This window comes from Acomys minous (assembly GCF_964271855.1).
Source record: "Acomys minous genome assembly, chromosome: 5".
NCBI classification, from domain to species: Eukaryota; Metazoa; Chordata; class Mammalia; order Rodentia; family Muridae; genus Acomys; species Acomys minous.
The window spans coordinates 104,115,792-104,142,996 of NC_140494.1; the positions used below are offsets into that span (position 1 = coordinate 104,115,792).

General features: G+C 50.9%; 2 protein-coding genes and 1 long non-coding RNA gene across 6 annotated transcripts; 1 reads left to right on the forward strand and 2 right to left on the reverse strand.

Moving 5' to 3' along the window:
- Positions 1 to 1,196: 1,196 nt before the first annotated feature.
- C2CD2L (C2CD2 like) lies at positions 1,197 to 12,158 on the reverse strand. 2 transcript variants are annotated; one of them, XM_084781595.1, is made up of 14 exons: positions 11,386 to 12,158; positions 9,431 to 9,526; positions 8,487 to 8,606; positions 8,225 to 8,332; positions 8,025 to 8,141; positions 7,681 to 7,792; positions 7,442 to 7,550; positions 6,736 to 6,800; positions 6,339 to 6,466; positions 6,068 to 6,242; positions 5,299 to 5,400; positions 5,019 to 5,152; positions 4,647 to 4,932; positions 1,197 to 2,283 (listed from the first exon to the last, which is right to left on the reverse strand). In XM_084781595.1, the coding sequence occupies exons 1-14, from the start codon at positions 11,737 to 11,739 to the stop codon at positions 2,072 to 2,074; spliced, it is 2,118 nt and encodes a 705-aa protein (XP_084637721.1). In that variant the 5' UTR covers positions 11,740 to 12,158; the 3' UTR covers positions 1,197 to 2,071. The 2 variants fall into 2 exon arrangements, with proteins under 2 accessions (XP_084637721.1, XP_084637720.1); XM_084781594.1 differs by having other exon boundaries at positions 5,019 to 5,155.
- A 4,477-nt stretch (positions 12,159 to 16,635) lies between these two features.
- On the reverse strand, positions 16,636 to 19,562 carry LOC311598329. Its single transcript, XR_014779530.1, has 3 exons — positions 19,468 to 19,562; positions 18,879 to 19,106; positions 16,636 to 17,637 (listed from the first exon to the last, which is right to left on the reverse strand). It is a non-coding gene; the product is annotated as an uncharacterized lncRNA (long non-coding RNA).
- A 191-nt stretch (positions 19,563 to 19,753) lies between these two features.
- Positions 19,754 to 26,170, forward strand: DPAGT1 (dolichyl-phosphate N-acetylglucosaminephosphotransferase 1). Of its 3 annotated transcripts, XM_084783376.1 has the most exons (9): positions 19,758 to 20,090; positions 20,595 to 20,715; positions 20,979 to 21,192; positions 21,855 to 22,001; positions 24,269 to 24,353; positions 24,652 to 24,840; positions 25,122 to 25,209; positions 25,375 to 25,530; positions 25,611 to 26,170. In XM_084783376.1, exons 1-9 carry the CDS (start codon positions 19,930 to 19,932, stop codon positions 25,674 to 25,676), a joined length of 1,227 nt encoding a protein of 408 aa, XP_084639502.1. In that variant the 5' UTR covers positions 19,758 to 19,929; the 3' UTR covers positions 25,677 to 26,170. The 3 variants fall into 3 exon arrangements, with proteins under 3 accessions (XP_084639503.1, XP_084639502.1, XP_084639504.1); XM_084783377.1 differs by lacking the exon at positions 25,611 to 26,170 and having other exon boundaries at positions 19,754 to 20,090; positions 25,122 to 25,228; positions 25,375 to 25,514; XM_084783378.1 differs by lacking the exon at positions 19,758 to 20,090 and having other exon boundaries at positions 20,995 to 21,192.
- Positions 26,171 to 27,205: the final 1,035 nt, after the last annotated feature.

Here is a 27,205-nt window from a genome sequence, read left to right on the forward strand (position 1 = left end):
ACTGACCCATGTTTAGGAATAGAGTTTTTGGTTTTGTTTTATTTGACAGGTCTCATTATACGGCCCTGACTAGCCTGGAACTCACAAAATATCTTCCCAGGTACTGAGATTAAAGGTTTGTGGCACCACACCTGGTTCCATCCATTTTATTAAATGGTGCTAGAGACAAAACCCAGGGCCCTGGGGATGCTAGCACAGTGCTCTAGCTTTGAGCTATGTCCCCCAGCTCACAGTTCCCATTTTAAAGAAGGGGGGGGGGGGAAAACTGAGCATACAGCCAGGTGTGGTTGGGCACACCTTTAATCCTAGCAGCCAGGAGGATCTCTGAGTTCAAGGTCAGCCTGGTTTACTTAAGGAGCTCCAAGCCTTCTAGGACAACATAGGTGAGACTAAAGCAAACAAACAAAAACAACCAGACTTGGCCATAGTCACAAAGGTAACCAATGGAGCCGGGTCTCAGATAAGAACAGCCCAGTCCCAGAGGCCACACTCTGGACTCTGCTATGGCCCAGAAAGAACAGCTTATTTGAGGGGTGTTAAGTTTCAAAGCCGGAACAAGCGGCTGAGGTGCCTATTTAACACAGCAAATCGACCCGGGCCTCCAGGCTTTCCCAGAGGCCCTCAGTCCCTACCTGCTGCAGGGCATGGCTAGCATACCCTGCCTTCTGCCCTGAGCTTTCTAGCCAGGGGGGCTGGGCTGCCCACCCCCAGAGGCTCTTCCCTCTACAATGCACTCTGGTTACCTGCTCTCTGCCTCTTGGGTGGGCCTGCTAGCTGCAGGACTTGAGTCCTTTCTTTCCCCTCCTCCCCTCCTCCCCTCCTCCCCACACGGTTCAAAGTCATGGCCATTCTAGACTCTCCTAGATGTGCATGCCTCTGGCTACGCTCTCCCACGTAGCTATAATAAACTTTCTCCTCCAAAGTACCTAGGAGCAGTCATTTCCTTTCCTTTTCTTGTTATTTCTTTTTCACTGTGGGGGTGGGGGATGAGGGGAGTTAGGGGGCAGGGCGTGAACTGGATGATTGGCTCTGACCTTTCAGTGTTGTCACTCAGACCTCCCTTCACGTGTCCTTGGGTCCAAGAGCATGTGTCCCACCTGACTGACGGCCTAGGTCACCGTCAGTGGGGCTCCTGCCCTAGCAACAGCACAGCCTCTCAGCCTGTTTGCTTTTCAAAGGATAACCAGCAGTTCCCGTTTATAAACTCCAATTTGATTTTAATTAAATAAATTAAATTCCAAGCCATCACACAGCAATGGACATCATCAACCCCCAACATACAGAGGTGCAGCCTTGCTCTATGATCAGACTGTCTTTAAAAGCTCCTAAAGCTAGCTCTCTAGGGAAGGCTTCCTCCCGGCTTCCTGGCTCCCTCCTTCCGGCTGAACCACTGCTCCTGGAGAAGGCATCAAGTACAAAATGGTAATAAAGGGGAAGGAGAGAGGAGAGAAAAGGAGCAGTGTGGGAGGTGGGGAGGTGGGGAGTACCGGCCCCCCAAATCCCGGGCACTAGCCCGGCTTCCTATGATCTGCCAATGCCTTCCAAAGAAGGCAGACATTGGTGCTGGTCTAAGTGAGGACCCCCAAGGGAGGAGTAGAAACCCCTCCTGGGAACTGCCTTACCCTCCTGGGACAGAAAAGGGTCACCTGGGAGAGAGATGCCCTCTATCATCTGTTTGCCAAGGGTCCCAGACCACACGTATAAATAGAAAAGAGAATAAATAAAGGAGAAGGGTCTGCTGAGGAGACGAACGCCCTGGGGCTCCTCCCTGGGGGCAATGCCAGCAGAGGGCACAGGCTTCTGAAGAATGCCCACACATGCCAAAACAGAGCCTGCCCCTTACTCCCAGCTGCCAAACTCTTTTCTACGTCCACAGCAACAAGTGGCGCCTCTCAAACGCTTCCTAGGTCAAACACCCCTCTAACTCACCCCACACCCCAGAGTGCCGGGGCTTCTTAGAACCCGAGGGCTTTCCTGGGCCCAGCACTGGGAATCTGGGAAGGGGTACCAGAAGGGGATGGTGGGGAACGGACTGAGAGAACTCTTGCCCTCTCCTAGTTCAGGAGGGCTCTCAGAGCTGGGGGCTGGGGTTGCCGTTGGCCTTGGGTTTGGATTTGAAGGAAAAACGCTTGATAAGGCGACGAGAAAAGCTGCCAGCCTTTTTCCGGACGCTAGGTGTGGCTGTGGTGTTGGACAGGTCATCGTGAGACTGGCTCAGACCAGCTTCCTTCTGTCGGGGCCTCCGGCGGAAGATGAGCTTAGTGCCACTGCGCAGGAAACTCACTGTGGGGAAGAAGGGAAACTGAGGCAAATGAAGGGGTACAGGGCTGGGGTGTAGCTGGAGAAAAGACCTAGGATGTTAGTTCAGAGGATGAGGAATGGAAACAGCCTCTTACCTAACGCCTGCCTTTCTCAGGAAAGGCAGGGGAAGCGCACAGGAGCTTCCCCCATCCTGAGGAAGGAACATACTTAGTCCTAGGAGAGGGATCTGTAGGCCTCTGACCCTTCCTCCTCCACCTCCCCACCCCCAGGAGGAATAACATGGGGAGGGCCTGCTGCTCTGGGAGGACTCTCTGGGAGTGAGCCTCCTGCCTGCGGAAAGACAAAGGCTGCACAGAGGGTGTTCCTTAAAGCCTACAAATCATAAAAGGAAAGGTGGGTTAACATATTGCATTCCAGGGTGTGGGGCGGGGGAGGAGTTGAGAAACCTCAAAGAGGTGAGTAAGAGAGGAAGGTGCTCACACAGCAGGCTTCGGACTTAAAAAGTCCATTATCTCAAGAAGTGATGCAAGCCACAAATTGAAGACTTTTTTTTTTTTTTTTGCCCCCTCAGACAGGATTTCTCTGTGTATCCTTGGCTGTCCTGGACTCACTTTGTAGACAAGGAGGCTGGCCTCGAACTCACAGCCATCTACAAGCCTCTGCCTGGATCAAAGGCTTGCGCCACCATGCTCGGCGGAAGATTCTTTTTTGTTAGTTTTGCTGAAGGCAGAACCTGGATTTGTAGCCCTGGCTGGCCTTGAACTCATTACTTAACCCAGGCTGATTTTCAAACACACAGCCATCCTCTTGCTTTAGACTGTCAAGTACTGGGCTATCAGTGGCGTTCACTACCATGATAGTTTTTAAATCATAAGTAGATCATAGTCGACAGGGTCACTGGTCGACAATGGGTGAAGACGGTGCAAACTCTTTGTCCTTTGAAGTTAGAAAAACTGTTTGCAACCCGAGTCACTGCGAGAGGGAGTATGACTTCCTTCCTTCCTTCCTTCCTGCTTTGGCAGTCTCAAGATGTGACCTGTAAATTGCCTTCAACTCAGATTGCTGCTCCAGCCTCCCAAACTGGGATTATAGGCATTGCCACCATGCCTGGCTCAAAAAAACAATTCTTTTTTTCTTTCCTTTCCTCTCCTTCCTTCCTTTCTGAAACTAGCTCTCACTATGTATCCTTTGCTGTCCTGGAACTCTCATTGTAGACGCTCCTGGCTTTGAACTCACAGATGCACCTGCCTCTGACTCTTGAGTGCTGGGATTAAGGAGTGTGCCACTATGACCTGCTTGGAGGAACAATCTTTGTTTTGTTTTTTTGAGACAGGGGTTCTCTGTGTAGCCTTGGCTGTCCTGGACTGGATTTCTAGACCAGGCTGGCCTCACAGATAATCTACCTGCCTCTGCCTCCCGAGTGCTGGGATTAAAGGCGTGCACCACCACACCCAGGCTACCTAAATGGGTTTTAAACTCACAGCAATCTTCCTGCCTCAGGCTCCTGTGTGCTGGGATTATAATTGTGAGCCACCATGACCCAAGGGAGCTCTGAGCCAACCTTGGCTATAGGGTGAGACACTGCCTCAAAACAAAAACAAGCCCACAAACAAAAACTAGAGTCAGCATTTATCTCAGCAGGAGGCTGGAGAGATGGCTCAGTGGCTAAGAGCACTTGCTGCTCAGGGGACCAAGGTTTGAGTCCCAGAATCCACAAAGTGGCTCATAAATGTTTCTAACTCCAGAGCCATGGGATCCAACAATGTTTGACCTCCTTAGGCACCAGGCACACATGTGATGTACAGACATACATTTAGGCAAAACACCCATACACATTAAAACAAAACAAAACAAAAACATTGTTAAAGATGTCTCAGTAAATAAAAACTGTTTGCTGCCAAAAGCTATAATCCTAACAATTCGGAAGTGAAGGCCTGAAGATCAGAGATTTGAGGCCAGCTTTGGGCATACAGCAAATCTGAGCCAGCCTAGACCACATGTGACCCTGTCTTCAAACAGCAAAAACATGTGAAAGCAAACAAGCACTTTAGCTCAGGATCAGGGGGGAAACATGGCGACTTCCCTTGCTGTCCCTCTCCTTTGTCATATCCAAGCTAGGAACTGAGGCGCCAAGTTTTCTGATCAGCTGGAGTTAGCTGAGCCTGCCTAGTAGGACTGAGACTATAATATGGTGATATTAAAAAGCAGTAGACAGCCGAGTGTGGTAGCCCATGCCTAGAATTTAGCGCTTGGGTAACTGAGGCAGAAGAATTATTACAAGTTTGAGGCTAGCCTGGGGTATATAGAAAGTTCCAGGCCAGACTCAGTCTTAGCCCTGACCTCTCAAAAAGCAGTGAGGGGGACAACTTGTCGTCGCGCCTCACCTTTGTGATCCTTGAGGCTTCGAGTCTCTAGGGCACCAGTAGACCCTGTTTCTGACTCAACATCATCCACTGACGGCCTCTCAGAAATGTCTGAACGTGTTGTCTCATCTGCTTCCTGGACACTTGTGGGACTGGAGAGGGCATCCAGAGGTCCTGGGGATGCGGCTGATGGGTCGGAGGGAGGTGACGAAGGACCACCGCTGGTTCCTGCATCATCTTGCATTGAAGCTTCCAGAGATGCTGCATAACCCAAGGACAGTGCCAACTCGTCCTGAGCGATGGGCACCTGCCAGAAGGGACAGGTTTTAATGGGCAAGAATGACCCATGAGGGCTTTCTCCCCATCTTAGCTCTCTCCCGAGAGCTCTGTTACCTTGGAAACACCAGAGATGATGAGCGTGCTGCGCTTGGTGGGTGTCTTCTTGGCTGCCCGCCCACTGGGCTCAGTCAGCTGGCGAATTGCTGTCTCTGCTACTGGGTCCAAGCCATTGGAAAGGTGGCTCTCCCCTGCTGGGGGACAGAGGATAGACGGCTTGACTTCTACCAGGCTCCTTCTTGGATCTGAACTGCTCTTGCACCACCCAAAGTCGCTCCTGACTACATACAGGGGCCTTAGGGCCACCAGTGCTCACTCCTTCCCCTTCCCTACTCACGGCTGCTGCTGTGGGAGGCGTTGCTAGGGCCGCTGCTCTCACTCAACACGGTTGTCATCTTCTCAGTCACCTCCACCTTGGACGGGGAGCGGGAGGGGGAGTCTGGTGGGTGGGGGAGGGTCAGTGAGCTGGGAGGTGCTTTAGAATGGCCCCACCCCAACTATCTTTATAGAGATGCAGACTGTGATCCACTCAGAGGGCAAGGATGATTAAGGGGGATTAATCACTAGGGTGATTAAGAAGACTCTAAAGGATGCTGCAGGAACCAAGGACAGTGTGGGAATGTGCCGTGGGGCCCCCTTGAGGGTATAGGGAGGTACCAAACATATATGGAGAATGTTTAGGGGCCCCTAGAGATAAAGAAATTGCCATAGGATCCCTAGAGATGCAACAAGTGATATAAGGCCACTGGGGATAGAAAAGTGCCACAGAAGCCACTGGGTTTGCTAGAATTCCCCAGAGACCACTGCAGGGTTGGGAGTAGAGGTGGGACAATTAACCAGTTGGGACTAGATTCAAGGAAGGAAAAAGATAGGCGGGAACTTAGAGCAAGAGGAGAGGAGAGTCCAAAGTACTGAAGGGTGAGAGGATGGAGGACGGAATGGAGAGGCGCTAGGGAAAGTCGGAGAGACAAGGACGAGGAAGAAGCAGATGGGTCAGAACGGGACATCAGGAACAAGAAGCATTGCCACTAAGGCTTTCTTCCCCCCTTTCCTTGTCAGGCAATGGGTTATGGTCTAAGGCCCTGACTAGAGCTATTCCCTTTTACCTAATTTGCCATCTACACGGGGCCGAGACTGGACGGTGGTGACGGTGGTGACAATGGTGCCATCGGGCATGATGGTCCGGTCCAACTCAATCTTCTTGGTAGGTGTGATGCTGGGGCGAGGGGTGGAAGAGGTGGGCGTGCCCAGATTCCGAGGGGAGCCCTGATCATAGTGCAGCTGCCAAATGGCGAGGACAGAGCAAGGGATCAGGATCTCAAGAGACTGCCCAGCCTAGGCTGCTTACCCATCTCCCCACAGTGGTCACCGTCTCACCTCTGCTGTCATGGTGGCTGCTGGGCCCAGGGATTTCCCGGGCCCTGGAGTTAGTGGGCACACTTGTTTTCGTGACAGTGGTCTAGAGGGTGAGCCTACAGGCAGTGTGGCTTGGCCAAGGAGTTCAGCTGGAGACAAGGGTGACAGTGTGAGCTGGGACCAAGAGCAGGACCCATTCTGGGTTTTTTTGGGGGGGGTATTTTTTGGGTTTTGTTTGTTTGTTTGTTTTTTCAAGACAGGGTTTCTCTGTGTATCCTTGGCTGTCCTGGAACTCACTCGGTAGACCAGGTTGGCCTCGAACTCACAGTGATCCGCCTGCCTCTGCCTCCCGCCGAGTGCTGGGATTAAAGGCGTCAGCACCCACTCTGAAGTGCTCCTTCTGCCCCACCACACTCACCCTCTCCACAATTGCTGCTCCTGAGCACTTTGAGGGTCAGCTCCCGGCTCTGGGGACCCAGGTCTCTGAAATCCAAAAGACAAACGGCTTGGTAAGGGAAGGAGGAGCCTAGCAAACTAAACTGACCCTTGAGTCAGTCAAGGGCTAGAGATGGAAATGTGGGTAATTACGGAAGAGAGTACCAACTCCAGCCCACCCCGTCCTCCAAGCTGACCATCTTCCCAGGAGCACGGAGCGCGTCAAGAGTGGAAGCCACTTTCCTCAGCCAGGTGCTCCCCATCACCCTTCCACCTGGTGTCTCGCTGGGTCTGAAGCTGCCCTCCGTGTCTGTGTTTTCAAGCTGATCACACTGTCAAGAAGACTACTCTTGCTTGAAGGTAAGGTTCAAATGCACCTCTTCCATGAAGCCTCACCAGGTCTTTAGTCCATTATGAGACTTCATTTCTCCTAACTAGGCAGGCCCACGGCACGCGATGCATTAATCTCAACTGGTGCGCTTGCCCATCTTCCTTAGGTACATCTGTCCCTGCCTCAGGCCTGTGATCCACCCAGAGGTAGGACTGGACCTACTCCTTGTCTGTATCCCCAGGCTCTGGCATGCAATAGAGGTCCACACTAAAGGCTACCAGGAAGCAGGGGTGACTGCAAAGATTCCTTCATCCTGACTGCCCACAGGAGCAGGGTTTGGGAGCAGGGCGTGACTTACAGTGCCAGATCCTCTGTCCACTCCACCTCAGGACCAGCCCTCACGGGCTTGGTCCATTTCTCTTGCATGGGGTTGTCGAGCTCGGCGGCACAGCACAGTTCCTCGGTGCCTGGAAGGAAACAGAAGTTAGAGGATGTTCAGATGGAAGAAACGAAGTCCAGGGAACAGAGAAGCCGTGTCCTTGGCTAGGATGAAAGGGACTCCCCCCCTCCTTCCACTAGGGCAAGTAGAATCCTTACCCTCCAGCTGGCTTCCCAGGTGAGATGCTCGAAGCTGCCGTAAGAATAACCGGGTAGGTCTGGGGATGGCTGGCTGAGCCTGGGACGTCATGGGTGGCTTCTCACCAGGTACCTAAGAGCAGAAGGAGGTAAAAGAGCAATAATCTTTTTTTTTCCCCCGAGACAGGGTTTCTCTGTGTAGCCTTGGCTGTCCTGGACTCGCTTTGTAGACCAGGCTGGCCTCGAACTCACAGCGATCCGCCTGCCTCTGCCTCCCAAGTGCTGGGATTAAAGGCGTGCGCCAACACACCCGGCGTCCTGGGGGTGGAGTACATGCAAATCTTTCCCTTTGGACGTCCACTCACCAGGCCTCCGGGGGTAGAGCAGGCCCTGAGGTTGACCATCATGGCGGGCTGCGTGCTGACTATAGTATCCTTGACCAGTTCCTCGACTGTTGAAAGTTCTGCTTGTCCCTCATCCCTCTGCAGAGAGGAGAAGAGGTGGAGCCCCTGCTCTGTTGCACTGCTCGTTCAGCCTCACCTCTGCTTGTGCGCCCCCTGCTTACCTCCCTGCTCTGCTTAGGAAGCACCGTGAGGCTGAGATCTGGGCGGTCAGTGAAGGCCCATGACACCAGCAGCCCCTCATCTGGGATCTCCTCCAGGCTGACTTCCAACTACGGACAAGAACATGAGGATTTAAACGACCTGCCCCATTCTTCCAACGACCCTTCCTCTCCAAATTCCATCCCAGAGATGAGCCAAAGAGAAAATGCTGGGCCCTGCTTCAACTGCCCCCTGCCTAACTCAGTTTCCCACATTTCCCCCCACCTGGGTTGGTGGCAGTGTCAGAGTGACGTGGTAGGTCTCCATGGAGACGGCAGCGGGGGACTGCTGGGTCACAGAGATGGGGAAGCGCACCTCCTCAGCGGAGAGCTGGCAGTGCAGCACCTGGAACAGCGAGCGTGGGTATGAGGCACTGAGGAGGACACTTGTTCAGCTCTGCCCTACAGCGGTTCAGGAGACCCTTCCCCACTTCTGCTTTCCCTGGGATGTCACCTTTTGGGGGCCCTATGCTTCTCAAAGAATTAGATAAAAGCCAAAAGTCAGCCGAGTGCTGGTGGCTCACACCTTTGATCCCAGCATTTGGAAGGTGGATCTCTCTCTGAGTTCAAGGCCAGCTTGGTTGTCAGAGTGAGTTCCAGAATAGCCAGGGCTACACAGAGAAACCTTGTCTTGGGGAAGGGGTGGGGGCTAAAATTCCTCTCCCTAGAAAAAAGGCAGATACACACACACACTCTTTGCCAATCACTTCTGTGAGATTCTCAGACCTCCTGAAACAAACCCTTAGGTCTTTAAGGCACCCAGAAACTCCAAATTAAGCACCCTCAGACTAAGCTGGGCATGGTGGCACATGCCAGCCTGGTCTACAAAGTGAGTCTAGCCAAGGCCACACACACACACACACACACACACACACACACACACACACAAACTCTGTCTTGGGGAGGCAAAAAAAAAAGAACCCTCAGACTAGGCCTGGTATGGTGGCCCACACCTTTAATCCCAGCACTCGGGAGCAGAGGCAGGTGGATCTCTGTGAGTTCAAGGCCAGCCTCGTCAACAGATCAAGTCCAGGATAGCCATGGCCACATAGAGAAACCCTGTCTCAAAAAACTACAACCAACAACAACAAAAAGGAACCCTCAGACTAAAAAGGAGCCTTGGGGTCAGCCCACCCTAGCCCCATCAGGTAGCACCCACCAGACCCTTACCATGGTACGCTCTGATTGGTCTACGCAGGTCACACGACTAATGCTGGCTCTGGGTGGGAGTTGGGGTACCTCCTCAAAGGCGATTTGGATGGAGCTCTGAGGAAGTAATGTGGGCACAAGATCAAGTCTCTGGAGCTGTCCCCTGCAGGGCTGGTCTGCTCAACTGCTGGCTGGAGTCTAGCACTGCAGAGGCCTCAGGGCACTCCTTGGCTCAGGACTTTGAGACAGAAAGTATTCCCTCAAGCCCTGCTATCTCCAGGGACCTGCAGCTTCTGGGGCTGCTGAGGACCTGGAGGCTGGACTATCCTGGAGGCCAGCATGCCTTATACCTTGGGTACCTCTTCAAATCCCAGGAACCTCTCTGTTCTCCCCGATTTCCTCTTCACCAAACCCTTCATTCCAGGTCCTTAAGGCACACAGAAACTCTAATCACAGGAAAATAACAACTAACAAAACTTGGCACCTTCATTGCTGTCTGTAGCTGGGCAGGGCTGGGCTAAGGACGAAATGGTTGTGTCGTTTACTATAATAAGATGGAGAAATAAGGCTAAGCCTTTTCACAAATAACTTGGATGTGGAATGGTCAAAGGTAAATTCTTAGAACCAAGGACTGACTTAGCGGTGACTCCTCGGAGAAGAGGAGCTAGCTCAGAGGTCCCAGGCCTGGTTAATTCCTTAAGGTGGACAGCAGGGGTATTAGGGAGCAGAAAGCCGATTAGTTTAGCTCTCCAAAGAGCCACTCCCTAATCCTACAGCAGTGGAGAAGAACAGGATGCAAGAATTGAGGAGCGAAGGCAATGTGTCCTCAAAGCTTGGGACAGAGAAAACACTTTCACAGAGTTCACTCACTTTCCCTGGCAAACCAGGGGGAGGAAAACCTCCCTGCTATGGTAGCTGTCTCCTTCAAAAGTCACACCAAAGTGGGGAGACCAGTGCTTAGGGACTATCTCTCCTCCCCCTGCAAGAGAGGCCAGTGTCCAGCTGAGTCAGCTGCCCCAGCAAGCGGCTTCTGACCCAGGGACAAGGTACAGGAAGAGCCAGGCTGGAGGAGTGGGTTCAATGTGTAAAGTGACAGATGTCAGCTGGCCAGCTGGGAAGAGGGAACAGGACACAACTTCTCAGGGCCACTTCTGTTTCTAGGCATCTGGATGAATAGGGCAAAGACTCCAAGCTCTTATGGCTGGAAACACAGAGAGAGGCATCTGAGCAAGGAACTGACAGACTGAGGGCCAGGAGAGGCTGCTGCATCACGAGGGAAATGGTCCTGAAAAAGAGAGACCTCTGCCTTCCACTCAACCTCAGTCTCATGACTCTATTTCCTGCCCATTTCCTGGGAGGTCAGATGCCCATGGTGCAATGGGCAGGAGGAAGGCTAAGCTGGTTTATGACTGACCCTCAAGGGGCAGCCCAAGTTCATTTATTAGAAAGGACGTAGGTTATCAATATGCCCTTTAGCTGAGCTCCTTTCCCTTCAACTGCGGGCCAACCTGGAGGAGACGACTATGTAGTAGTGAAATTGCTGATAAATGAAGAAGTAATTCAGTTACCCTGGGGGTTCTACCTGACCACCAGGGTTTGGGAGCCTGAAATCTTAACTGGGTGTGGTGGCATGAGGACCAGGCAAATTCCTTCTGCAGGTGCACGGGTCTCTCTTGGCCCAGCCAGCTCAGTCTAGGCGGAAGTGCCCTCAGGCACACGGATTAGCGTTGCTATGAAACAGAAACTTGTACTGGGTTTGGAACCAGAATATACTGCCCATAAAAATAGATAATTTGGTACATAACTGGACTTCTACAAGCCCCAGTCTAACGTGCACGCTCTTCTATGATTTGAAAGAGAAAGCTATGGGGTTTCTCCAGTTGCTCCCCAGCCCTAATCCAGCCCTCTTAACATAAGCAACCTCTTCCTTAGAAGTCAAAGCTAAAGGGACGACTCAGGGGCTCCGTGCGACTCACCCCGTCCCTGCAGGCCTGCTCATTCAGGGCTCGCACCCAAGCCCGTTGCCAGTTCTCCCGGAAAGACTTGAAGGCAAAGAGCGAAGCCAGGAGGCCTCTGACGCCGGCTTCCTCGGGGGCGCCAGTCCGGGTCGCCCGCAGACGCAGCAGCGAACGCCACACACCCAGCTCGCGGAGTGAACCCCCGGGCTCGGAGGCTGAGGCAGGTCGGGAGTCTCGGCCCCCACCGGCCCGCGACAGCCACAAACCCCGGGCATATTGCAGCAGCCAGCCCAATACCGTGAGCAGCGAGGCGGCAAAGAGGAATAGCAGGGCCGCCCAGCCCACGTCCCGCTGCCCCCAGCCAGGATCCATGCTCCCGCGGGCTCGGGTCTCGGCTCCGGCTCAGCCGCTGCCCCGGGGGAGCATGGCCCGGATGGACCGCGGGGCGTGGGCGAGCTCCCCCGGGGCTGAGCGCGCGGGCTCCGGGGCTCTCCGGCGCCGCCGAGATCCCAGGACCAGTCGGTGCCACGGATAGAGAAGAGGTCCTCCCGGGTAGCAACGCCCGGGCTCTGTCTCCGTAGCCGGGGATCCGGGTCGCTAGGACCGGCGGTGACCCTAGCTAGTCGCCAGCCAGCACCCGACTCCTCCCACGGCGCGGGCCCCGCCAGACCCCGGCGGGGACCAGTTTGCAGAAACACTGGGGCTCGCGGGCCGGCACCGGCTCCGGGAGGTCTGCGTGCGCAGAACTGACACTGACAACACCGCCGGCGCCCCGCCCCCACCCGCCCTTAAAGGAGCCGCGCCCTCGCCGGGCGGGGCCGAGCCAGCCGGGCGCCTAAAGCCTAGAGGAGGGCGGGGGCTTGAAGCGGCACACGTAAAGGATTCCGGGAGGAAAATAGGCGGAGTCTTTAACCGCCCCGCCCCGTCCTGAAATCCGGGCGCACCCCTTCGCTACCAGGCAAGGGCACTTCACTTATCTGAGATACCGCCTGCTTTCCCCTGTGCTTCTTAGATTTCTGCAGGTGGTGACAGCTGTGGGGTTAAGAATGAGTTGGCCCCTGTGGAAATCATCACCCACTTCCAACACCTCCTGGCTCAGCATCTTCTGATCTTACTCCTTGGCTGAAGCTAGCCACTGGGAACGGAGGGGGTAAGGTATACCCTCTAGATAGATAGAGGTGCCTGGTAAAAGTCCACCCGTTATCAACGGCGAGAACAATGAACTTAAGCCAACCTAAACCACGTAAAAAGTTGAGAACAGAGCACTACCATCGTTCTCCTTTCCCTAGGAGCTAGGCTTCAGGAACCCCGCCCCCCCACACACCGCGCGCGCGCTACCCCTACCCCCACCCCCCACCCCCGCCCCATGAACCTCCTTGCTTGCGTGGGTTTGTTCTCTAGATATTTCCCAAGCCCAGGGCTGAATCTGTTTTTAAAAATAATACATTTCCATAGTAACAGCTCTTGCCTGTGGAGCACGTGTAGAAGGGATGGTAATGAGAAGAGAGCTGGCACTGTAGCACTGGACTATCAATAGATTTGGTTAAAAGACTCACATCCAAATATGTGGCAGCTCGTGCAGTGCCACCTGACTGGAGTCCTAGCTGCTTGGGAGGCTGAGACAGGATGATACATTAGCCCAGGAGTTTGAAACCAACCTGGATGAGACCTTGTCACAAGCGAACTCCACCCCACAAACCAAATATACGATATGCCACCCAACTCCAAAGAAACGGTGTTCTAGGAACACCATACAAGTGACTGCCTCAGGGTGTGCCCTTTCCTTTAGATCATTGGAAGACTGGTGCTCATCTTTCTTCGGAATCGGGGGAAGGGCTGGAGAGACGGCTCAGAGGTTAAGAGCACTGTCTGCTCTACCAGACGTCCTGAGTCCTGAGTTCAATTCCCAGCAACCACAAGGTGGCTCACAACCATCTATAAAGTGATCTGATGCCCTCTTCTGGGCTGCACGTGTACATGTAGACAGCATTGTATACATAATAAATAAATAAATAAATAAATAAATAAATAAATAAATCTTTTTAATAAAAGGATTCAGAGGTGGGGGGGAGGATTCAGAGGCGTTCTAATGCCTAAGAGCCCTTCTTCCTGACATATGGTGAGGTCTGACACAGTTGCTTCTACACACAAGACAGGATGAGGAGACATTAAACGTCTTTCAAATCCATTTGTCTAACGATCAAGCCTGTGAGAGTAAACAGTGCTTTACAAGGTCTAGGGTTGTGGGGCTAGGTGAAACACTGAAGGTCAGCAACAGTCTCTGACCCAGAAGAGGAAAGGTTATGTTGTAGCTGGAGATAGCCCCGATTTCACTGCAAGGAATGATGGGCGGACATGAGATGATGAGGCAACCTTGCTGTGCCCCTGACCATGCACACTGCACTCCAAAGCTAATGGAGACCCCAAGAGTCTCAGTCTTTAATCTAAGAGCAAAAGGCATGGCCTCAAGGGCGGAGAGAACTCTGGGTATATATAACCTAGGAGGAAAGAGTCAGTGGGGAGAAAGGCTATTTATTGGTCAGGGAAACAAATGATGGAAGAAAGTGTAGAAATGCAAGGCCCTTCTCCACCAAGAACCCTTCCTGAGGACCATTTAGACTTCTGAACAACTGTTCTCTGGCAATGGGGCGGGGGGGGGGGGGGGGGATGGTGCAGTCACCTTCCAGCCCAGCACTCCGAGGCTGAGTAAGGTCAGCCTGGAATATGTAGGGAAGCAGGGTATGGTGGCTGATACCTTTAGTTCCAGAACTGGGGGGATGGGGGTTGATGATGGGGTGGCAAGGGTGGGGGGCAGGGGGGAGGCAGAGACAGGCTGGTCTCCATCACTTGTTGGCAGCCTGATCTACATCGAGAATTCTAGGCCAGTTAAAGCTGTACATTAACACCTTATCTCAAAAGTGGGGGAGGGTGTGTGTGTGTAGGGGGCAACATTTCTCCACTCTCTTAGGTTTATTTTTGCAAGTTTTTGAGTAGACATTTGTCCTGTCTTGCAGATCCGGCTTGATAGCGACTCCCTGCTTTCCACATCTCCCCTCCACCTCTTCCGTAGCCTTTGAGAGCTGATTGCATCTTGCTTTATGGTTTAGCTGGATGTTTATATGAGCGCTCATCAGGAAACTCAAAATATAGAAATGGTTGCGACATCATTTATCTTCAATGAATGCATCTGAGTTATGCTAGAGTAGTTGCTTAGTGTCAGGCATCCCTTGGTCTTATCTGCTGCACAGCCTAGCTGGCATACCCTGCCCGCCCTTTACCCTGAATTTCCCAGGCCAGGGGCGGGGCTTCCCTTCTCCCAGAGGCCTTTCACTATATAATCCAGATATTTTGGTTCCTCCCCCTCCTCTCTCCGCAGCCGAGAGCTGCTTCCTAGTAAGTCTGTATTTATATATCCTAACTGCTTCTTGCCATAATTTCAATCAAGAAGCAACTGCAGTTTTTGGTTTGGTTTGATTTGGTTTTGGAGACAAGGTTTTTCCATGTAGCCTGGGCTGTCCTAGACTTGCTTTGTAAACCAGGCTGGCCTCGAACTAACAGAGATCAGCTTGCTTCTGCCTCCCTGGGTGCTGGGGTTAAAGGCATGCGCCACTGTGCCCAGCTGTAACTGCATTTTTAATCATTGTATTTCCTATAGCACGTAGGAATTACTTGTACCATAGAGATTTGCCAGTTGTCATCTTTCTTGTTTTGACTTGCTTTTTGAGACAGGGTCTTACCGGCTAGCTTGGAGCTCATTTGTAGATCAGACTGCCCTTTCACTCATGGAGGTGCTCCTGCTTCTGCCTTCCCAGTGCCATGATGAAAGAGGTGCACCACCACGCCCCCACCTCAGTTATTTAGGAGCTGGAAGTCCAGCTCAATTAGGGAGGATCACTCAGCATACACAAAGCCCCGAGTTCAACTCCTCACACAATGTACACTAGGCATGGTGGTGCACACCAATGATTCAACCCTCAGGAAGTGGAAGCAAGTTATAAAGATCACAAGTTCAAGGTCAGGGTCGTAATATGGACTACTTAGTAAATTCAAACCCAGCTTGGAATATGTAAAACGTCTTTTTTTTTTTTTCTGAGACAGGGTCTCTCTGTGTAGCCTTGGCTGTCCTGGACTCACTTTGTAGACCAGGCTGGCCTCGAACTCACAGTGATCCACCTGCCTCTGCCTCCCGAGTGCTGGGACTAAAGGTGTGTGCCACCACGCCTGGTTGTAAAAGGTCCTAAATGGAGCTAGGTGAGATGGCACAAGCCTGTAATCCCAGCACTTGGGGAGGCAGAAGCAGGCAGAGCTCTGTGAGTTTGAGGCCAGCCTAGTCTACAGAGCGAGTCCAGGATAGCCAAGGCTACACAGAGAAACCCTGTTTTGGAGAAAAAAAAAACTCTTAATGGAAAGGCCAAAGGGTTTGGGATATAGCCTAATGGTAGATGCCTGGCCTACATGCATGAGTCCCTGGGTTCCATCTCCAGCACTACAAAAATAGAATTAAAAAGGCCACATCAAGGAGACATACAGTAAGGAGTACCTCAGTGGTTGAGGCTCAGATCACCTCAGAAGGTAGCTTTCCTTCGGATAGGGCATGGTGGCTCACACCTAGAATCTCAGCATGCTCATGAGAGGCAGAGGCAGGAGATTCTGAGTTCAAGATCAATCTAGGGAGCCAGGTAAGGTGGCGCACACCTTTAATCTCAGCACTCGGGAGGAGGAGACAGGCAGATCGCTGTGAGTTCGAGGCCAGCCTGGTCTACAAAGTGAGTCTAGGACAGCTATGACTGCACAGAGAAACCCTGTCTTGGAAAACCAAAAACAAACTAAACAAAAACCAAACAAACAAAACAAGATCAATCTAGGCTACATAAAGAGAACCAGTCTTCCCCCCCCATTCCCCCCCCCTCTCAAATCAAACAAAGAAACAAAAATTAGAGAAGTCAAGACATCCACTACAAAGAACAGTAGGACAAATATCATGAGCCATATAAATCTGAGTTGATAATTACCACGCATTTTAAATTTCAGGCTGACCTCTGTTAGTATTCATTTTGATCTAACTCTTTTTTTGTTTGTTTGTTTTTGTTTTTGTTTTTCGAGACAGGGTTTCTCTGTGTAGTCTTAACTGTCCTGGACTCACTTTGTAGTCCAGGCTGTTCTCGAACTCACAGCGATCAGCCTGCCTCTGCCTCCCAAGTGCTGGGATTAAAGGCGTGCGCCACCACGCCCAGCTTTGACCTAGCTCTTGAAAGAAGAAAAATGGTATCACCTGAATACATATTCTCCTCCCTTTATTTGCAGGAATATTTGGAATTTCTGCCCTGTTAAGAAATCTGATCGTCTTTCCCAAGCTCTCTAGAACACCTATTGTCAGTCAAGTTTAAGAACCAGTACTCTAGGCTGGCTGTGATGGTCTGTGTAATGCCAGCTCCAGGTCATGCTGCTGCTCTACATAGTAAGTTCCAGACCAGCCAAGTGGACACTAGGGCTTTCTACAGTATGTCTATTTTTCAAAGGAGTGGGCAATGTTAGGTTTTACTTCGAGTTGGTGACTTTTGCCAGCCAGAATGGAAGGAGAAAGGAAAGAAGAAAAGAACAGGGTGACAGGGGGCTGGAGAGATGGCTCAGAGGTTAAGAGCACTGACTGCTATTCTGGAAGTCCTGAATTCAATTCCCAGCTACCACATGGTGGCTCACAACCATCTATATGTGATCTGATTCCCTCTTTGGCCTGCAGGTGTACACACAGGCAGAGCACTGAATGATGATGATGATGATGATGATGATGATGATGATTAATAATAATAAATCTTAAAAAGAAAAGAAAAAGAAGAAAAGAACAGGGCCACAGGCAGGCCTTGCAAGTTCCTGAGCCCCAGAATTTGCCAAGTTCTCTCATGGTCTTTTTACAGTGCTGAAACATTTCTGAGCCAGGCTTTGACAGGCAATTGATTTCATAGCGGCTTGGCCTTGCTTCTGGGAGGCACTCGGGGCTGCTTACATGTATGCTGCCTGCTCAGCCCAGGACAGTCACAACTCAGCACATCCGAGAGTCCAGCGATGGCTCTCCGGGACTCAGGCACATGCTTTAGACACAAAGGTTCAAGTGAGTCAGGCATTTCCTTCTTTCTCTGTTAATCAAGGGAGCAGCACTGCCGTCTGATGAGAACAGGTCCATGCAGCTGAGAAATCCATCCCTAGTGTCTTTCTTGTCTTTCAACAAGTCCTTGGACCCTCCTGGGCGGCTGGTGGATGAGATCGTGATCTCTGGAGAAGAAAGGCACAAAGAGATTTTAGGGCTTAAGCCAGGTTGGAAAAGAAACTTTATTAGGACTAGCCTCCAAATAAAAATAATAATTAAAAAAAAGATATAGACTATCCCTCACTCCTCCAGGGAGTCTCAACCTACTTCTGATCAACAAGATAGGCGAAAGCTCCCTCCTCTGGGGACCTTGCAAGCTCCGCCTTCCCACCTGTTCCCTGCATCTCCCGGTTTGGAAGACCATTCCCCTCTCGCCACAGAAATATTGTAAGATAATATCCGCTCACTTCCATGTGCTCCTATCGTTCTATTTTTTTCTAGACTCACTCATCGTGTTTGATGATGCCTTATACACAGATTATCTTTGTGCCTTGTGCCTCAGGGGACACCAGCGGAAAGCAAAACAGTTGCCTCCCTGGTGTTTGCTTGCACTTGTACACACACAGAGAAGCAAACCAGTATACTCTTAAGTGTGTGTGTGTGTGTGTGTGTGTGTGTGTGAGAGAGAGAGAGAGAGAGAGAGAGAGAGAGAGAGAGAGAGAGAGAGAGAAGCAGACAGAGACAAAGAGACAGATAGACAGACAGACATATGGGGCTTTTAGTGTTAATAAGAGCCTTCTTCAAATAGAAGGGACATTTCACACCTGTTTTTTGTTTTGGTTTGGTTTAGTTTGGTTTGGTTTTTTGAGACAGGGTCTCTGCATTAGCCTTGGCTGTCCTGGACTTGCTTTGTAGACCAGGCTGGCCTCGAACTCACAGCGATCCACCTGCCTCTACCTCCCAAGTGCTGAGATTAAAGGCGTGCGCCACCATGCCCGGCTCACACCTGTTTTTTAAAATTATTTTATTTTATATGCATTGCAATAAGGTATCAGATGTCTTGGAGTTACAGACAGTTGTAAGTTGCCCTGTGGGAGTTGGGAATTGAACCTGGGACTTCGGAAAAGCAGACAGTGCTCTTAATCACTGAGCCATCTCTCCTGCCCCTTCAAACCTGGTTTTGAGGAAAAAGAAAGGCTATCTCTGACCTAAAAAGTGTTCACTGCATCCTTACTCTAGGAGATGGACAAAATGTCCTGCTATTGTCAACTCCCTGACTCTCTGTCGTGGATTCCTCTCTGAGGAGTGGAAATCATTTGCCACCTAAGAGATCAGTAATCCAGCAAACGACTGCTTGCAGAGGCACAGGTGTCAAAAGGCAAGCGACTTGGGAAAGGAAACTTAATTGGGAGACCCACGAGCTCACCGGTGGTGTGGACACGCTCTCCTGCCTCAGTTCTTTCCAACGCCTCAGTTTCTGTCTCGTATTTTGAGAGCTTGACACAGTGCTGTGATCCAACACACCAAGTTAAAGTTCCTGCTTAAATCCAACGCACAAACCGCTCCCTCAGTGGCGAAACGCAGCGGTGGGTTGCCCAGCAACACTCTGCTATAGTGGAGGCAGAAGGTAGGTGGGATGTTGAGGGAAAAGTACCTGGATCGTGAACAAGAAAAGTAGTGGTGGGGGGGGGCGAGAAAAGAAAAAATAAATAAATGTAGTGGGAGGGGCTTTTCCAGTGTCTGAGCTTTCGAGTTTATAAAATCCCTTCAAATTGTGCCTGCGTTTCTGGAAACAGTGTTAACCTCGGCTTCCTAAAGTGTGAGCAACAGTTTTCCTGCAAAGAGCAGGTGTGGTTCCACGCTCTCATCTCTCCTGACCGCCGCCGCCTTTCTGCAGCCATATTTCCAGCCCCAGGGCATCCCAGATTAAAGGCAGGCTGCTAGCCCTTTAAACCGGACCTGCGGGGGACGACGTGGAACCATAGAACAAGCGGTGTCAACCACGTGGTACATACAAGGCAGCGTTCATGTTGGAACAGGGCAAAGCGTACTTCCGTTCTGAGCCGTACAATGTGATGTTTCGAGATTCTCTGTTCTGTTTTCTTCAGTTGAGTTCCCAAAAACTCTAACGATGCCGGTCCTCTAGAACAAAAGTTTGGTGTAAGATAACACCACCCGTCCGGCTCTAGGTGCCCTTTTCAAAAATGGTGCCTCGGTCTTCAGCAGGGATAGTTCTTTTGCAATTAAGATCCGGGTGGAAACAATGGGTAGGTGCAGCGGGGCAGAGCCGAGGTTGCTTCATAGAGCCTCTTGCGGGTCAGGAGGGAGGGTCAGGTCATAGTTGGGTTTTGTTCCTGCCGGAGCGGGAATACTCTGCGTGTAGGGAGCGGCACTGACGGCTGCCGAGGCGTCGGGAGTGTCCCCGGCTTGCTAGTTAGCAGAGTAGGCGGCGGAGCGGCGGCCCCTGGCAGGTCACCATGTGGGCCTTCCCGGAGTTGCCGCTGCCGCTGCTGGTGAATTTGATCGGCTCACTGCTGGGCTTTGTGGCCACTGTCACCCTCATCCCTGCCTTCCGTAGCCACTTTATCGCCGCGCGCCTCTGTGGCCAGGACCTCAACAAGCTCAGCCGGCAGCAGATGTGAGTAACCGCAGGCACACGAGTGTCCTGGGTTCGGGGGCTAGGTTGTTCAGGGGCGAGGGCTGGGGTGCTTGGCTTTGCGCTGCGAGTTAACTCAGGCAACCTAGAACTCTGGAAGGCGATAGAAGTATCTATCCTGGCAGGGCGCGGTGGAGCACGCCTCTAATTCTAGCGCTCTGGGAGGCAGAGGCAGGTGGATGGCTGTGAGTTCGAGGCCAGCCTGGTTGGTCTGCAAAGTGAGTCCAGGACAGGCGAGGCTGCACAGAGTAACCCTGTCTCGAAAAACAAAACAAAAAGTAATCTATTCTGGGAAGGACGTAATGGGACCTTTGGGTATCAGGACCTTCCAGCAGTGGTTTCTTTTCCCCTGTGCACACTTCCTACTCCGTCACAAACTACAAAATACTTGGGAAGAAAGCCACTCTGGTTTAACGGAAACCCCTACTATAGTGAATGACCACGCCCCTTTCTTCTTCCTCCTCCGCCCTTGCTGCTGGGCTGCAGCCCAGAGTCCCAGGGAGTGATCAGCGGTGCTGTTTTCCTCATCATCCTCTTCTGCTTCATCCCCTTCCCCTTCCTGAGCTGCTTTGTGGAGGAGCAGTGTAAGGCATTCCCCCACCATGAAGTAAGTGCGTTAGTGGCCACTGTTGGCTGGGGCCGGGCGCTTGGGTTGGGGTTATTCAGATTCGGGAAGGAGGGTGCTTGTGGACCCAAGAAAGGAATTCTGGGATTGGTGATAGAGCTCAGTGATAGAGCACTTCCCTAGTCAGTAAAGGCCCCAGGTTCAATCCCTAGCTCCGAAAGAAAAAAAAAAAATGGAAGAGACAGGAATTCTTGAAAGGCGGCATAGGACAAGGCTTGAGTCGTGACTTGCCCGAGCCTCCCCAGTTTGTGGCCCTGATAGGTGCCCTCCTCGCCATCTGCTGCATGATCTTCCTGGGCTTCGCTGATGACGTACTCAATCTGCGCTGGCGCCATAAGCTGCTGCTGCCCACAGCTGCCTCACTACCTCTCCTCATGGTCTATTTCACTAACTTTGGCAATACAACCATTGTGGTGCCCAAGCCCTTCCGATGGATTCTCGGCCTGCATTTGGACTTGGGTGAGTAGCCCTGTCACTGCTGCCCTGTGGTACCTACTTCGGGGTACCTTCCCTTCTGAGGTCCCAGTAAAAGACCTCTCCTGGTGGTCCATCTCTCCATCAAATAGTCCTTTTCTGCCCCGGGCGGTGGCACGCACCTGTAATCCCAGCACTCAGGAAGGCAGAGGCAGGCGGATTGTTGTGAGTTCAAGGCCAGCCTGGTCTACAGGACAGCCAAGGTTACACAGAGAAACCCTGTCTCTGGGGGGGAAAGTATTCCTTTTCTGCCTCTGTATCTACTCAGATTTCTCTCTTTTCCCTTCTCTCTTTTTCTATCTCTTCTTTCCTTCCTATATCAAGAAATTGAACTGACGACCTCATGCTGGCTAGGCAAGCACTCTGAGCTATATCAAAGCTTTTCCTTTCTCATCTCTTCTCTCTCTCTCTCAAAAAGTTCAAAACAAGATCACACAATAAATTGCCTTGCACTTACTTTAGTCCAGGCAGGCCTTACACTGGTAAGCCTTCCAAGCAGTTGGAATCACAGGCCTGTGCTACTAGGCCTTGCCTATTCAGATCCCTTCTGGTGCTCATTCATCCTGCGCTCTGCTCTCAAGGAATAATTAAATAATAAGTCAATCCAAATCCTGCTTCCTGGCGCTACTGATTCTGTGTCTCCCCAGGGATCCTGTACTATGTCTACATGGGACTGCTTGCCGTGTTCTGTACCAATGCCATCAACATCCTCGCAGGGATTAATGGCCTAGAGGCCGGCCAGTCCCTGGTCATCTGTGCTTCTATCATTGTCTTCAACCTGGTGGAGCTGGAAGGTAGGTGGGACTGGGGGCCAGGGGACAGAGAAGCCTAGGTGTTAAGGGGCTTGCCTGATTTTAGAGACTCCCTGGGGGGCGGGGACAACACAAAAGTCATTTTAGAGTGGAAGATATTTACTTTGCAAACAGGAGTTTTGCAGCAAGGAATTATTAAGCATGAGAAAGAAAAACAGCACTACTGCTGTCATTTATCATTTATAGTTTGATTGTCATACATAGCAGGACCGATGGCTTCTTTTTTTTTTTTTTGGTTTTGGGTTTTTCTGTTTGTTTGTTTTTGTTTTTTCCGAGAAAGGGTTCTCTGTGTTAGCCTTGGCTGTCCAGGCTGGCCTGGACGAATGGTTTCTATTGGACATAGTTTCATAGGATCCCAGCAATAGAAAAGGTCATTCTTGCCGGGCGTGGTGGTACACACCTTTAATCCTAGCACTCGGAGGCACAGGCAGGCGGATCTCTCTGAGTTCCAGGCTAGCCTGGGCTACAAAGTGAGCCCAGGACAGCCAAGGCTAACACAAGAGATCCTGTCTCAAAAAAAAAAAAAAAAAAAAAAGAGAGAGAGAGAGAGACAGAGTTTCTCTGTGTAGCCCTGGCTGTCCTGAAACTATCTCTGTAGACCAGGCTGCCACAGAGATCTGCCTGCTCTGCCTCATGAGGGCTGGGATTAAAGGCATATGCCACCACCACCTGACTCCTCCTACTTATTTAAGAATATATATATATATTCTTAAATAAGTGTGTATATAAACAAACAACCCTGGGAGGCAGGCAGAGGTCTGTGAGTTTGAGACTAGCCTGGTCTACACAGTGAGTTCCTGGACAGCCAGGGTTACACACAGAGAAACCATATCCCGACAAAGACAAAAACAAACCCCTCCCAAAACAAAACAAAACATCCCAGCACTCGGGAGGCACAGGCAAGTGGATTGCTGTGAGTTCGAGGCCAGCCTGATATACAAAGTAAGTCCAGGACAGCCAAGGCTACACAGAGAAACCCTGTCTCAAAAAAACAAAACAAAACAAAAAACCCAAAAAACAAAAAAACAAAACTAAACAAAAAAATATTAAAACTTACTCATGCCTTCTGAGAGCTCCCAGTTCGGAGCACACCTCTACTTCCTGTCATTCTCTCCCGAATGACCCCAAACCAACCTTAACAGGAGCACCTCATAGTACCCCTGCCTGAAATGGCTTACTGCTCCTTGTCACATGTGACTTCTTTTCTTCCTTTCTAAGTGAGTCCAAGTTCACTATCTGTCATTTCTGGTTGTCTTTAGTTGATAGACATCAAGTGTTCATGAAGCGTAAGCGCTGTTTTGTTTTGAGGTAGGGCTGAACCACATAGCCCTGAAACTGAGAGATCCAAGTTCTGAGATGGAAGGCCAGTGCACCTCCCCTACCCCCAGCGAAAGCTAAGTGCTTTTTTTTTTTTAAGCTAAGCACTTTTTAAGCATTATCTCATTTACATCAAATGGTGACTCTATGTAACTGGCATTACCCAGTTTGATAGATGGGAAAATGGAAGCTTAGAGAAATTCAGTGTCATATTCAAATTCATACAGCTGAAAAGTCAAACTGGTATTCAAACCCAAGCTGGAATCTCTTTTCTTTCTTTCTTTCTTTCTTTTTTTTTTTTTTTTTTTTTTTGGTTTTTTGATACAGGGTTTCTCTGTGTAGCCCTGGCTGTCCTGGAACTCGCTGTGTAACTCAGACTGGCCTTGAACTCGGAGATTCACCTGCCTCCTGTCTCCTGAGTGCTGGAATCACTAGCTTGTTTTTTAAGATATTTACTTATGTGGATGTTTTATCTGCATGTACATCTATCTGTACACCAGAAAACATCATCTGATCCTACGAGACTACAGTAATAAATGGTTGTGAGCTTCCATGTGGGTGCTGGGGATCGAACTAGGACCTCGGAAGCAGCTGCTGGTCCTCTTAACCACTGAGCCTTCTTTCCAGCTCATCACTAGCTTTTTTGAAGGCTCGATGAAAGTGATAGAGTATTGGGAGTTGCTTGGGAGACATGGAAGTTAGAGGTGGTCATGGTGGCAACGTACTTGTACTCCCAGCACATGGGAGGCGGAGGCCAGGCTTGGCTGTATAGGAAGCTGGAGGCCAGCAGAGGCGGCATAGGGTAGAGTTGGTCTTGCAAGTGACTTGGGTGAGATGTTCCCAATGGCTGGGAGCATAAATTGGATGCAGATGAGACCAAGGAACGTAGGGAGGGTAGGTACCGACTTCCTTCTCTTCCCTCTGCTCCAAAGGTGACTACCGGGATGATCATGTCTTTTCCCTCTACTTCATGATACCGTTTTTTTTCACCACCTTGGGATTGCTGTACCATAACTGGTAAGTAGACCTCTGCGGATAAGGAGAAAGTGACTGGCATGTGCGGCAAAGATGGTCTTGACATAACCCAGCTTCTGATGACTAAAATACTCTCATTGGGTATTCTCTGGGTCTTCCCAGAGTGCTTTGCCGTTCCTGGTGTTTGGTGTGTGTGAACGCAAGCATTCATGGTGAGTGTGTGTGTTCATGCTACAGAGACCTCTTAGGGTCAGGAGTAGCCCGTTGTTGAGTGTGCGTCACATGAAAGAAAGGGTCAGCAATGACTCCTGCCCTCGCTCAGCTCCTCTCTCCCTTCTAGGTACCCCTCACAGGTGTTTGTGGGAGATACCTTCTGTTACTTTGCTGGCATGACCTTTGCCGTGGTGGGAATCTTGGGACACTTCAGCAAGACCATGCTGCTCTTCTTTATGCCACAAGTGGTCAACTTCCTGTACTCGCTGCCTCAGCTCTTTCATATCATCCCTTGTCCTCGACACCGCATGCCCAGGTAGCCGTTCTGGGGCTTGAGAGCATCACTGTAGCTTTTTGCTTGAGAGAGCTAAAGCCGACCTATACGTTTCCTGCGTAAAGAGAAGCAGGGTGGGGAGAAGACGGGATGACTGTATGTGCGTGGCCCGTGATCATTTACAAAGCTCATGTGCTCACATCATGTGTGATGCTCATGACAGTTTGGCTCTCCCAGTGCTCAAGTCCTCAGTCCCCTTCCTAGGAACCACAGGGTGGAAAAGCTCTTTGATTCAATCACATGAAATCATCTTCCTGTTGCAGACTCAACACTAAGACAGGCAAACTGGAGATGAGCTATTCCAAGTTCAAGACCAAGAGCCTCTCTTGCTTGGGCACCTTTATTTTAAAGGTAACAAGGTAGCGAGGAGGTAAGGCCCCAGGCCGCCATCCTTAACTTGAGGGGAAAAAAAAAAAGTTAACCTAGGTTTTCCCAGGCCCAAGGGGAGTTTGGGAAACATCAGGAAGATTCTTGATGAAATGTCACTGAAGTTGCCTTCACTTCTGGTCCCTCCAGGTAGCCGAGAGCCTCCGGCTAGTGACAGTTCACCGAGGTGAGAGTGAGGACGGGGCCTTCACTGAATGCAACAACATGACCCTCATCAACTTGTTGCTTAAAGTCTTTGGGCCCACGCATGAGAGAAACCTCACACTGCTCTTGCTGCTGTTACAGGTAAAAGCGAAGGGCGGGGCTTACGCACACTGTCTCGTCTCTGTCGCACCTCAGTTCTAATTTCAGTCCGTTTCTCCTAGGTCCTGAGCAGTGCTGTCACCTTCTCCATTCGGTACCAGCTTGTCCGACTTTTCTATGATGTCTGAGTTCCCTGACGATTACCCTTAACCACACAGTCTCCACAGGACCTCACCTGGGGCCAACCTCTCTCTGGTCCAAGACTGCCTTCTGGTCCAGGCCTCTCGACTGTTCATTTGTTCAGATTTTGTTTTTCTCCCATCGTCTGTGATTCCTGGCGTCCTGGAGGACCTTATCGGACTTAGTCCATTAGCTGGACTTTGCCTACGGCTTTCTTCAGCTTACCACTCTCTCCCTTTCTGTCCCGTCTGGTGGTGGTGGTGGGGGGGCTGTGGGATCTTTTATGCAGATTGGCACAGCTCAACTTTCTGAGCCCCTAACCCTAAAGGAATTCGCTGGACCTCGAGAGAGAACCTGGGCGAGGGCTAGAGTTAGGGCAACATACTCCAAGGTAACCTCACATTTGACTATGAAATTAAGTGTTCTGATTGGGAAGAGTAAGAGGCAGGGCCATGTGCTCAAAACAGTGACAATAAAGGACTGCCTTTTGCTTGCTCCTGTAGGTATATCCACGCCTCCCCCTTTTTGTTTTTTCTTTTCAGCAGGTTGAGGTGCTTGAGGATCGAGCCCAGGGCTTCTACCACTGAACGACATTCCCAGCCTGGTATATTTATTTTTCGTATGGGCATTTTAGGATTTTTTGGAAGAGTTAGAGTCCAATAGGATACCTACCTCTGCTCCATCAGACCCTTTCTTACAAGAAGTAACAGAACCAAGACCAGACAGAACATGTTGAATAAATATTAAAGTACTAACTTCCCCCTTCTCCCCTCTCCCAAGACAGGCTTTCTCTTGTGTAGCCCTGGCTGTCCTGGACTCTCTTTGTGGATCAGGCTGGCCTCAAACTCACAGACCGTCTACCAGCCTCTGCCTCTCAAATGCTGGGATTAAAGGCCTGTGCCACTATGCCTGGCTAAAGTACGAATTTATAGTAGCACAAAGAATCACAGTGCTCGGCTCCTGGCTAGGATTAAACTCTGAGGAGGTTTCATTCTTTTTTTTTTTTTTTTTTTTTTTCTTTTGGTTTTTCGAGACAGGGTTTGTCTGTGTGAATTCAAGGCCAGCCTGGTCTACAAAGGGAGTCCAGGACAGCCAAGGCTACACAGAGAAACCCTGTCCCGAAAAACAAAAAACAAAACAAAACAAAAAACCACTGTCCCGAAATACCCCCCCTCCCCCGGAAAAAAAAAAAAAAGCCCTCCCTTTGCCAGATCAGAGGAGGGAGTGTAAGGTTTTACTGTAGATCCTTTTCCTTTAAAACCCTAGGCCGGCTCAGATTTCCCAGGGACTGAAGAGGCGGCTCCAAACTCTACCCTTCTTGTCTTCCGGGTTTGGTGTCGCGCGGTAGCGTTTAAATTTCGCGCGCTTTATACGGATAGGCCATTTCCACTTGACTTAGCAGCCAGCTCGGGGAGGCCACTCCGCCTTGCCCTCTTCCCCGGGTAAAAAGGTTTTCAAATTGGACCAATCGCTGGGCGCGCTCTCTCCGCCGAGACGCGTCACTTGAGGGGTTAATCGCAGCCAACCACAGGCGGGT

Bases quoted from the DNA above. Each gene is read 5' to 3' on its own strand.
- C2CD2L (XM_084781594.1), bottom strand. From the start codon at position 11,739: ATGGATCCTGGCTGGGGGCAGCGGGACGTGGGCTGGGCGGCCCTGCTA. The intron at 8,607-9,430 runs GTAAGGGTCTGG...TCGCTGTTCCAG, and splicing joins ACCAATCAGAGCGTACCATG to GTGCTGCACTGCCAGCTCTC. The intron at 5,401-6,067 runs GTAAAAGGGAAT...CCCACCCACCAG, and splicing joins CCGTGTAGATGGCAAATTAG to ACTCCCCCTCCCGCTCCCCG.
- DPAGT1 (XM_084783376.1), top strand. From the start codon at position 19,930: ATGTGGGCCTTCCCGGAGTTGCCGCTGCCGCTGCTGGTGAATTTGATC. The intron at 20,716-20,978 runs GTAAGTGCGTTA...GAGCCTCCCCAG, and splicing joins AGGCATTCCCCCACCATGAA to TTTGTGGCCCTGATAGGTGC. The intron at 25,210-25,374 runs GTAACAAGGTAG...TGGTCCCTCCAG, and splicing joins TGGGCACCTTTATTTTAAAG to GTAGCCGAGAGCCTCCGGCT.